Here is a 12,793-nt window from a genome sequence, read left to right on the forward strand (position 1 = left end):
TAAACAGAATTTTGATCTAAAATTTGATGAGGTTTTATTTTTTTGCGTTTATTTAAGTCATATTATGCCTCAAGATCACAATTGTACCTGAAATTTAGAATCATAAATGATGTGATGTGACTTTAAAAAATGTCATTTCATCGAGTTTTTAATTAAAATTCTGACCAAAATTGGAGAGAAATAAAATAGAGGAACTACGTACTTTCGTTATTCAGCTAAAATAAGAGGACCAAAACTGCAATTAAGCTTATTATAATTATTTATATAATTCTAAATGTTAAGCTCCAATTTAAGTCGGTATTTGTCAATTAATTTATAATTGTTTATGTTTATTTAATTATTTTGTAAGAAAATAAGAATATATATATATATATATATATATTAACAATATATATGAATTATTAATTATATGATTATGTCACATAATTATAAATTAATAACCATACAATTAATAGTTTATATTAATTGTGAATATAAAATTATTTAGAATATAATAATTACACTAATTAAATTATATACTTTAACTTGATATGTGTGCAATTAATCCACACTAATAGAAAATCCAAATCCTATTTTTATTCTGTACAATCAACAACCTGCCAACTGCCACACCTTGCATTTGATTCAGCTGCCAAGTATTTTATTTGGCCCTTCTTTTTCAGGCATTTTAATCAGGGATATCATCAAATCCCTTTGGTATCGTATAAAAGAGAAAATAACTATTTCACACTTTTAACTTCATTTAATATACTTAAAGTAATAAAAAAATGAATTTTTTAAATTAAAAAGAAAACTTATTCTATAAGAAAAAAGAGTAATTGAAAAAAATAAAATCTAAATTAATGAAAGAGTTTTGTAGAAATAATAACATTAAATATATAGTAGAGTTTTTTTTATAGGAAAATATACGGTAGAGATAGTTAGTTTGTCTTATATTTAAGGCTACAAAAATAAACTATATATATATATATATGACCTATTTGGAAAAATAATATTTATCCTACAATAGTTGGAACTTTGATTTTTTAATGTAATGATTTTTTAGTGGTATAATCTAATTAACATTCCATGTATTTTATTATAAACAATCAATGTTATGTTAATATTATTTGTAATTATTAGAATTAAACCACAACATTCTTATCACTCTAATCTTTAATTGATTTACTCCGCTCTTTTAAATTACATATATTATTATTAATTTAATATCATTTACTCTATATTTTTTATAATTTTAAATATATCAATATTTGATAAGGTTAATTTTCATAATTTCTCTATTATATTTATACAAATTTTTTTATTATATTTTCATTTTTACGATTAGAATTTGCATTAAGTATAATTGTTTTGTTATTACCTTTGTTGCAACATTTTGTTATTTACTTCAACATATCTAATGTCTCAATATTTTTTAATTAGTTTTATGTGAGTTGGATCACTTTAATAGATGGTTTATATAGGTTAGTATTAAAATTTGTTTGAAATTTTAAGATGACTTAGGAACTCGACTCTTAAAAACAGAAATTTATATTTTAATTTATTGAAATATTTTAATGGATGTCAATTAACAAAAAATATTAAACCTGTATAAATATCTTAAAATTCAACTCATGTTTATTATTCTTTTTTTTTTTTATAAACAAAATTTATTGATTAAAAATATTAAGGATATTCTAACCAATTATATTATATATATTCTTGTTTTGGGTAAACCTACCTCAATCAAATTTTCTTTTGTGAAAATGAAAATGATTGTGTACTTCCACTTCTAGAGTTCTAGTGGGGCAGAGACTAGATAGTCGTATAGTTGCGGAACTACAGAATAAATTTTACGAGGTCAAAATATATAAAAATAAAAAAGTAAAATATATTTTCAAAACTAATTTCTTTTAATTTTGAATATAAACAAAATTGTATAAATGTACGCACCTTGTTTTTCATTTATATTTTAAAATCGGAAGGAATGCTATATTAAACTGAAATCATAAGCAAACAGTGTGACAACAATTTTTATTTATATAAAATGTAAATAATAATAGTGCCACAAAGAAATAAAAACTGACAATAACAATTAAGAAAAATTGAGTTGGATGTCGCTTGCAAGAAGTCAAATTCATTTGTATTAAGCATATTAACAATGTCATTTTCAATGTAAATAATTAATACACAAAATTTTTATCATCCAAATTTGTTTATGAGTTTTATCTTAACAACTTTTATTGTTAGTAAAAGTTTTTTATGTAGTTGTTTTGTAAAGACAATAAATTAAATGTAAAAATAAGACAAATAAATTTATTAATTAAGTGATGATATTTTTATTTTTCTTTTTCAACTAATTTTTGGTAGATATATATATATATATAAACACACTAGTTTCGAGTAACTAATCAGTAATGTGTTTCGTTTTTTTTGTGTGTGTGTGTGTGATCATTTTCTAATAATCACATATCAATACATGACATAACAAGTCTAGCAAGAATAATTCATTTTATCAATTATTTATTTCATAAAGTATAAATTAATTTATCATCACATATCCCACGTCACGCCGACACGTTAGTTTATCTGAAGAAGTAGTTTATAGTAGTAATACAATACTTTGCCTTTTGTCTAAAGAATAACGATGTGCAAAACAACAACAAGTGTAGACAGACGCTTCTGGACAACGATATGTATTTAAAGTGTCTTAATTTATATTCATCATAACTATATTAAAGTCGTTGATCGATGCCTATGGTCGAATATAAATAGCATATGCAAAACATCTTGAGTACTTATTTGGGAGGAGTGTTATATTAAGCATAATCTCTCTCTTACTTTTTTAAGTCTCATTTGATAAATCTATTTAAAATAAATTAATATTATTAAAATAGCGATATAGAATTATTGAAGAGACTTATTTATAATAATTTTTTAAGATATTTGTTAGAGGAATTAAATATTTATTAAATATATTTATTTATTTAATTTTGTGAAATTTTTTTTAGGAAGAGAGATTTATATAAATTTGTCACTCTTCAATGGCATTAGGAGAGATTATATATGCAACCATTTCAATCAAAAATCTGTTTTTTTAATATTTTTTATTGAAACCAAAGAGAATTAAATAAAAGTTATCTAAAACACAAAATAGGCCTAACATAACCACAAAAATGTGTTGCAACGTGTATCTGGAGAGACCCTATTTATGTATCCCAATTAAGTATGTCCTTCATTTTAACAACTTACTATTAATGTAGTCGTTGTGTTTAATCATTTACTATCAATTTAGTTAATAACATACTTTCACAAAGATTAATAGGAATAAAATTTGACAAAGACCTTTTTGAAACAGTCACAATCTCAACTTATTTGAGAGCGTCCTACAAAATTAGAAACGAATTTGGTGGTTTACTCATTATGTATTGGTGCTCTCCTAAGTTATTATTCTTAAATGAAATATAAGAAAAAAAACATATTTGAAGTATGAATTGGTTTAAAGTTAAATTCTTTAAAATGTCATTTTAATACAAAAAAAAATATTTAATTTCATTGATCTATTAACTTGTTCTCTATACAAAAAAGTATGTGATTAATAATTTAAAAGTATTAATATAAAATAGATTTTTAAGCACATTTGCATAACGTACCAAATTTCATAAATGCTAAATTCAAACTTAAAAAATAAATTATGGCAAATCACATGTCAAACTCAAGCCTGAAATTTTTTGTCAGATCAAATTCAAATCATGACCTATCCTATTTTCATCCTTATCCCCAATTGAACATTATTTATAAAATAAAATATGATAATTTTTCATCTTTATTCATACAATTATTGTCGAATATATATATATATATTAAATAATGAATTAAATTAATTATTTCATATATAAATTAAGTTGAATTCGAATGTCTAATTAATTTCAATTAAATACGAATTGTTTGGTAGAATTCGATGTAAAATTTTAAATGAAATAATTTTTTATCAAATTTATTATGTTTCGATGGAACTCTAAATTATTAAAGTTGATAAAATTAAATAAAAAAATGATGAAATTTAATTGGTAATGTGTTTTGAAATTTTAAAAAGCCCCGTCTTTTCTAAATGAATATAAAAATATATTTTTTATCCGTAAATTTCACTTCTATCTACGCAAAACAGTATGTTAATTTTGTAGTAAAATTCAACAGTTTCACAGCCGCGTATCTTTGTTTGTGGCATATATATGTTTGTTTGAAAACTGAGAATAGAAAAACAGTACAAGACAATAAGGAATTGACAGCAAAAGATCAATTTGCGAGACAAATGTGATAGATGAAATTGGATGGTTTGAAATATATATTACAATGAGAAAATAAAGAAATTAAATCCTTGGTACAGAATATAATATATGTCATTCGAGTGAAAAAGAGAAGTAGTGTACAAAAGATGATTCTAGTGTTGGAAGTTTTCTGTTGTGTCTTATTGACTGAACGTTAGTGCCGTCTTTTGTACAGGTCAAGAGCAACGGACAGGAGTTCTTGGTTATTTGTCGCATCATCTTCACCACTAATATTTTGTTTAAAATTATTATGGAAGCCTGCAGATATATCATGTATGAAGATTTTATAAATATTATAGGGATGGCAAAAAAAGTATGGATGTTTGGTAATAATTTTAAAAGTATGATTTTTTTTTCTTCATAATAATAAAAAAATACATAAATGTTTTTCTTAAAAAGCACATATATTCACGCAGATTTATATAGAACGTAAATATATTTTTTTTTATTCAACGAACCAATAAATGATGACTACTTTTTTGTGTCCGTAAATATTTGTTGGGTTTGTGACTGTCATCTTCTGCACTTGAACATTTTGCATAAAATAATTCTAGAAGCCTACAAATATACGGAGATTTGAGAGATATTCAATGAATTAACGGTACTCCTCGATCCAACACTTGAAGAATATGATAGAGCAACTTGAGATCAGATACGGTCTTGAATGGCACGATAATGAGCCCAATATAAAATTGTTAGTAGTTGAAGAATCAATCATATGTATGACAAGATGTGTGTGACTAGTTGATAGAGCTGATAACTAGGAATAGGTTAGATCTTTCGTTAATATCTATAGTACGATCTATTTAAAGTTTAGTTTGATTTGTTTAATAAAAGTTTATAGATGTGATCATTGTTATTTGTTAGTAATTTAATATTTATTGAGTAAAAATATATATAATTTTATTAGTTTTTCTTATATACAAAAATCCAGTTTAGTCAATTTAAAAAAAAATATAAAATGTGAAATTTAAAGGCTTTAATGTAAAATAGACATTTAAGTAGCTTTCAGGCTATACAGACTTTTAAAAAATGTCAGTTCGAAAAAAGTTTATGATAAGTCATATGTCAGACTTAGATCTAAAAAATTATCGCATGTCAGACTTAGCCTTTCAGAGTTTAGATCGTATGAGATGACCTATTTTCACCCCTACTAACTAGCTACTACAAGAAAAATGACAAATTACGATCGTTCAAGTCATTGCTCAATTCTTTTTGCAATAGTTGCCACACAACCACACTTATATTATTGAGAGATAATTGCAAATAGTAAGCATAAAGCTTCATATGGGTCGGTTTGAGTCAGATTTGATCAAACTCAATACCCAAAATTTGTAGAGGATCTCCATTTGAATTTGAAAAATAACGCGTCATTTACAATTAATATTGGGCCAGTTTAAATAAAATTGCTTTTTTTTTTGGGGTTGGATTGATCCTAATTTATCCAAAAAAATATTTAAATATTTTTTAAAATTGCATTGTTAGCAAACAAAACTAGCTTATCTTATTCTCACCAATGTTTTTTTATACTCGATTTTCACTAATGTTTTAGCATCAAATATATATAAATACAATATATATCGAAATTACAAATTTCATTATAAAAAACTCGCACCCATGAAAATAATCAAAGTTGGAGGGACTTAAAATATTATAAATATTTGGAAACATTAAAATAATCAAAGTGTAATATCCTAAAATAACCAAAAAAATATAGATCTATCATGGGTCAAACATTCTAAAATATAAGGTTAAAAATAAGTAAAAACTACAACAACAAAAAAAATGGAAAAACTTAGTAAATCGGTTTTACTCGGTCCGATTTCAATTTTACCCATTACTCAATTTAAGTGTACAATTTTTTTTTTTTGAAAACCAAGTTCACTCAATCATCCAACTCAAATCATTTTTATGGGTCGATTATGGTCAATTTTACCGATTTGATTGGTTTACCCAATCCATGAACACCCCTAATTAAGCATAACCAAAATTACTAGCATAATTAAATATCTATTTAGTAAAATTAGTTGATAATGACATGAGTTTACAAAGTTCAAAAACTCAACTAAATTGAACCACATTAATAGTTTAAAAACTGATTAATTTTTAAAATAGATTTTGTTCAGTTCCAAACTGGTTTATAAATATAATATTATTTAATATTTTAAACCAATTTTTAATTAAAATTAATATTTTAAATAGATTGATAAAATCTAATTACATTTAGTTTTCTATTTACTAATTTCATATATAAATATTTTTGTAAAATAAAAGCAATATTAATTAATCAAGAGTGAAGACAAATAAACTGCAAATTTTTTAACTACGACTTTAAAATAATAACAATGAAATCCAATTTACATCTTTGTCATAATCTACATTTTATTTTAATTCAACGGCCACTGTTTATTAATGTATCACACTTTTAATGCGTGAATTTCGCCGCAAACACACATAGATATGTTTGAATTTTGGAGTCACATAATGAGGGTGGGTGCTAATAGCAACTCTGTATAAATTATTGAACAATTGATGACAGCAAAATAGTTGAATGAGTAACCTGTACTCTGATAATGGCCTGCATTGAAAGCATAAATAGTGGACATGTGTTTTTTCCGATGAATGTGTTAACTTTTAAAACCAGATTATGTTCCTAACTCCTATGTATAATTAATAGTTTAGTTAATTAAAATCGATACTTTATAGTTAGTGAGCTAATTAGTAAAATTAATAGTTTAATTAATTAAAAAAATATAAAATTAAATTTTAATTAAAAATAAATTTTATCAATTTATATTAAAAATATTTTAAAAATAGTAATTTAAAATCTATCAATCTGATTTATTTTTTATTTATTTATTTATTTATTTTAAATTAAAATAAATAAATATATTATTTACTTTTAAATTAAAAATATTTATAAATAATTTAAAATTGAAATTAAAAATAATTTATTAATCTGATATATCTTTTATTTATTTAGCCAATTTATTTATTTTAAATTATTATAAACTATTTTGAATCATTTACTTTAAAAAAATATAAAATAAATATTTTTCACAGAAAATATAAAAAAAAACAAGGTATACATATTTATAACTAATAAATATAAAAAAATACATGACATATTTTTGTCATATATATTGAATTATATCTATGTGAATGATAAATATAAAAAAAAATGATAAATATGTATTATTAACAAATATGAAAATCACACAATAAATGTGAATCACTTATAGAAAAGCACATTTCAAATATTTTTTATTCATACATAAAAAATATGAGACACATTTGCCACTGGTAAATTTAAAAGAAAAAAGGATAAATATTTATGACTGATAAATATAAAAAAAATGAAACAAATATATATCATTGATACATAAAAAAATATCAACACATACTTGTTACTGATAAATATAAAAAAATATGGGATAAATATTTATCACGCATAAATATAAAAAACAAATAACAATTTTTTTCATTAATAAATAAAAAAAATACAGAAAAATATTTGTCATCATTAAATATAAAAAATATGAGACAAATATTTAATACTAATAAAATATAAAAATATACTGAACAAATATTTGTCATAAAAAAAAATTAAAAAACACACGAAAAAAATATTTATCAAAGAAAATGATAGCAATTAGAATACACTTACTATAATTTTTCACACGTCAATACAAAAAAAAAATGATACAAATATTTTAATTGAAATGCAAAAAATTGATATATTTGTCAATGGTAAATGTTGACAACCGTTAAATACAGACAAAGATGATATAAATATTTATAATTGAGAAATACAAAATAACACATGATAATTTTTTCTGATTAATACATTAAACATACGTGATATATTTGTAACTGAATAATATAAAAAAATACAAAATAAATATTTATCAGTGATAAATATAAAACAAGACAAATATATATTTTTTGATACATAAAAAATACATATCCTATACTTTTCACTAATAAATATAAAATAACACCTAAATAAATATTTGTCATTGATCTAGAGAAACTGTACAGAACAAATATTTTTCAGTAATAACTATACTAGGCAAATATTTATCATTGATAAAATATAAAAAAATATAAGACAAATATTATAATTGATAAATTTTAAAAGACCACACAGAATAAATATTTATCATTGATAAATATAAAATAATACGTGACAAATATTTGTCACTAATATACAAAAAGTTATAAGTTGTCACCGATAAATATAAAATAATTACTAGACAAAAATTTATCATTGATACATAAAAGACTACATACATATATTTTTCATTGATAAATTTTTAAAAAGCTATAAGACTAATATTTATCATTGATACATAAAAAATATAAAACAAATATTTATTATGAATAAATATAACAAAAATATGTAACAAATTATACATATTTATTTTTTATTTATATATCTTCTAAATAAAATTGAAAATAATTATATTATATTAATAAAAATTTATTATTACAATCATAGACGAAATAAATACATATTGTTAAAAAGTTACATAAAATTAATATTTTTTAATATTCTACACATAAAAATCAAAATAATTATAATACATAAAATACAAAAAAAACTATACAGCCATCTCAAACTTAGAATTTGAACATATGCAAATACACAAGTCTCGAGTTTAAAAGCTTTAGCCCAATCAAGAGTAAAAATGCAATGGAAAAATGTAATTGAAGACCACAGAACAGGTAGTTTAACCCGTCACATAAACACATAATAATAAGCATGCAAAGACTGTGAAACTATTGTGCGTTACTTTTTCACGGCTCAAAATTTTGGCGCTAGGACTGAAGAAGACCCTAAAATCAAAACCCCTAACTCAAAATCTCAAACTCAATAGATTCCAACACCGAATTCCTGATTAGAGAGAGTGATTGTGAATTCTGAAATTTAGTTGAATAATAAACCCTAGATGTTTCTATGGATGTGAAAGATATTTTAGGATTGCCCAATATTTCCATCCCAGTTCATGAGAAGAACTCTCCACCTCAGAAAGATTCTCAGAGAAAACCTGATGGCATTTCTCGGGAGGTACTATTTCATTTCCTTTTTCCACGAAAACACATTCAATTTTTTTCTCTCCACCATAGGGTTTAACCTATTTAACTTTTTTTCTTCTTCTTCTGGTGTTGCTGAATTTATAGGTTTATGCACTTACGGGTGGTTTGGCACCTCTTATGCCTGCAGTTGATTTGTCTCTGTTAAAACAAAGGCCTCCCTCGGATGGAAAGGTTATTTATTTTTTTTACATTTTTTCTTCAACGAGAATAAAAGAAACGCACTATCAGTGGTTTACCCTGACAACCAATTATAATTCGCCAGAATAACACATAATTAGATTAGTTTCTTTGATTTAAAAGCTGTACCTTATAATCTGGTTGATTGAATGGTTCTGATAGGATGGCAGTGCAAAGTTGCTTTACACTGTAAGTGCCTTTAAACATAGCTAAATTTTAGTTGTTTATTGGAGCTGTGATCAGTGTGATTGCAGCATAATATTGTTACCAAGTCTGAACAAAATTTAGGTCGGAAAATGTACAATTTTCTTGCCCTGTACGCAATTAGTCTACTAGTGATTAGTTATACAACATGCCAAGTTTGATTCATTGCTGTTACATTGTGAAATACATTATGCCATGAATGATGCATGTGAGCGAAATCATAGTTCTAGGTGGTGACTCTGTCTTTACTTTTGTTCTCTATAGGAATTAAGAAGATACATTCATACGCAAAACGAGGAAGGATTCTCATACAGCAAAAGGAAAAAAAACAATAAAATAGTAATATATACTAGAGTGACATTTGTTTGCAAAATACTCGATCACTCGGTCGAAAATTCCCTGTTAGTTTTGCCTGTTTGGTACTTGTTTCCGTGTAGGTTGAGGAGTTTATGGTCCATTCATGTGTGTTACTGAAACTATAAACCAATGGCTAAGAATCTCTTGAAGAAGAAAAGCATTGGATACTACTTGCTGTCAAAAGTGTTACCTTAATGAATTATTGACCGGTGCTGGGATGTTATTTGTTATATATAAAACCATTCATATGCTCTTACCTAATAATCTCTAAGCTCTTAAGATGGTTAATTAATAATATGGTATCAGATTTTCTCTAACCAAGTTTTCGAGAGTTCGATCCTTATTGATCCTGCAATTCTAATTAAAAAAAAGCTGAATTTCAACAATATGTTGGGTGGGCCTGAACATTGTCTATGCTTCAAGCCCAAATGGCTCTTGTGTGAGGTGTGTTAAGATATAAAACAATTAAGTGATTTTACATAACAGTTTAAGCTTTTATGATAATTGGCTCATGACATTATTATCACACATTTGAATTTTTCCCCATTCAGGTCATCTGGCAATGGCTTCCTTTCACAAACTCTGCTCGTAAAGATAATCTTCGGCTTTACCATTGGGTAAGTTCATCTGTTAGTTTATGTGAAATTTATGTTATCTAGCAGCATGGAAATATTGTTATGTGTCTCTTCCATGATAGTCAAAAGCCACATTCTGATGCATATCCTTACTCCACCCAAACAAATTGCATGAAGTGATCTTTTAGCTGCCAGGATTATGAGCCTGACTCACAAGAATCTCAATTCTGTTGCATTTCCAACAATGCAGATATCGGGGAATGGGAGAGAGCTAAACAGCCAATGTGTGGGTGGGGAATGAATGTAGTGATGAGTGGGTTTGGCCAGAATATCGTTTGCAGCGAGGTCTTTGAAAACAAGTTATGAACAAAGAATATTAGAGTGTCATCACGTGCCTCCCAGAGGATGGACTCACACGGAAGAAGAGGGATAATAGTGTTGGGGGCATGTCAATGCTCCTGAAATGACAAGCCTCCATTGGTAGGAGAATCAGGTCCCAGCGGCAAGGGTGGCGTGGTTAATGGGAGATGAAACACACCTCAGATATATAGATCTGGTATGGACAATTGCCGAGGGCAGATGGGCGGCTGAAAATATAGGGTATTATTTGTAGTTTCTAGTGATTAATATTGAGAAAGAGAAAATTGTGTTGAATTGTGTAAAAAAGGAAACGAAGAAATGGTTATGTTTCTTTATGTTGAAAAAATAATATATTTTTCAACAATATGCTTTGATTCATTAATTGAAAAATAGGTTTTCCTATGCATGATTTGATTCACAATTTGATAATCATGGCAACTTTTACTGCGGCAGGTCCAAGTTGTAAATGATGCTCCACCAACAGGGGACTATTCTTTTGCCAAGTATAACAAGGTAAATGGTGGTTCAATCTTTACCTTAATGCCTGCTCTGCAATTTTCTGATCTTTCTCAATTGACTCTAGTAAATACTACTCTGGAATGAAATATAAGCAAAAAAGGTAACTGAAAAGTTGATGTATTTGGTCTAAATTTTTAACCAGATACATCAACTTTTCAGCTACCATTTTTGCTTATATTTCATTCCAGAGGGAGTATCTTCTATGTGCACGAGATTTAATGTTTGTTTACATGTTTTGATGCAGTCTGTTGACACAACAAGATACACAGATGAAGAGTATGAGAAATATTTGGCAAATCCTGTAGGTATCGTGTCTAGACTGCATGTGTAAAATTGCTTGGAACTTCGCCTTTGAGTTTGCTTAAACAACAGTTTTTGCAGAAGAACTGAATTTTATGTGCTGTTTCGTGTTAATGTTATAGTCTCTTTAATAACCTCTACTGTTAGAATGTACATTGAAAGGCCTTTTTGTGTATAATACTATACAACTTGAATATTGTTTATTTGCTAGTTGGTAAATCTTTTATATTTCACTAATGATCAAGTTAGCTATAGATAAATGAAGATTTTATGATCTATTTGAAAGTATCTGTATATCCAAACCTAGCTGTCACTTTGTATCTGCATTTTTTGTACACTTTTTGTATGTTCCATTTAATGAATTTACACACTATTAAGCACCGCTGTTTATTTCTGTGTGATTTTTAAAAGTTTAAATCATAGTACCCATTGACATTCAACCGGTATTTTTACATTTGTCTCTGCTATTGCGTGTTTAATGTGTTTTTCTATTCCGTGAAATTATATTTATGTAGAAATGGACCAAGGAGGAAACGGATCAACTGTTTGATTTGTGTGAGAGATTTAATCTCCGATTCATTGTTATAGCTGATAGATTTCCTTCATCTAGAACTGTTGAAGAATTAAAGGACCGATATTATAGTGGTATGTGTTTTATGTTCACTGAACCATATCGCATTCAGTTTTTCACTTTCTTTTGTTCTTAGTTTGACTAATAAAATGACATATTTAAACTTATCTTTTGTAATATTGTCCTTGCCATGTAGTATCCCAGGCTATATTAATTGCTAGGAATCCATCTTCTGGAGATGTTGCAGTGCATCCGCTCGTTAAGGTATGGTAAACTTTTTGAACAAGCTGTGCTTTATTCTCTAGACACTCTTTCGTTCTTTT

At 26.0% G+C, this 12,793-nt stretch overlaps 1 protein-coding gene across 1 annotated transcript in view; it reads left to right on the forward strand.

Moving 5' to 3' along the window:
- The first annotated feature begins 9,018 nt into the window (after positions 1-9,018).
- Positions 9,019-12,793, forward strand: part of LOC101492969 (SWR1-complex protein 4) — a 10,748-nt gene continuing 6,973 nt past the window's right edge. Inside the window, exons 1-7 of the mRNA XM_073366822.1 lie at positions 9,019-9,378; positions 9,492-9,578; positions 10,697-10,762; positions 11,534-11,593; positions 11,844-11,900; positions 12,415-12,544; positions 12,667-12,734. Of these exons, the coding sequence (XP_073222923.1) occupies positions 9,268-9,378; positions 9,492-9,578; positions 10,697-10,762; positions 11,534-11,593; positions 11,844-11,900; positions 12,415-12,544; positions 12,667-12,734 (579 nt within the window). The 5' untranslated portion in view covers positions 9,019-9,267. The remainder of the gene's footprint in view (positions 9,379-9,491; positions 9,579-10,696; positions 10,763-11,533; positions 11,594-11,843; positions 11,901-12,414; positions 12,545-12,666; positions 12,735-12,793) is intronic.

Source organism: Cicer arietinum, chromosome 4, assembly GCF_000331145.2.
Source record: "Cicer arietinum cultivar CDC Frontier isolate Library 1 chromosome 4, Cicar.CDCFrontier_v2.0, whole genome shotgun sequence".
Taxonomy (NCBI): Eukaryota; Viridiplantae; Streptophyta; class Magnoliopsida; order Fabales; family Fabaceae; genus Cicer; species Cicer arietinum.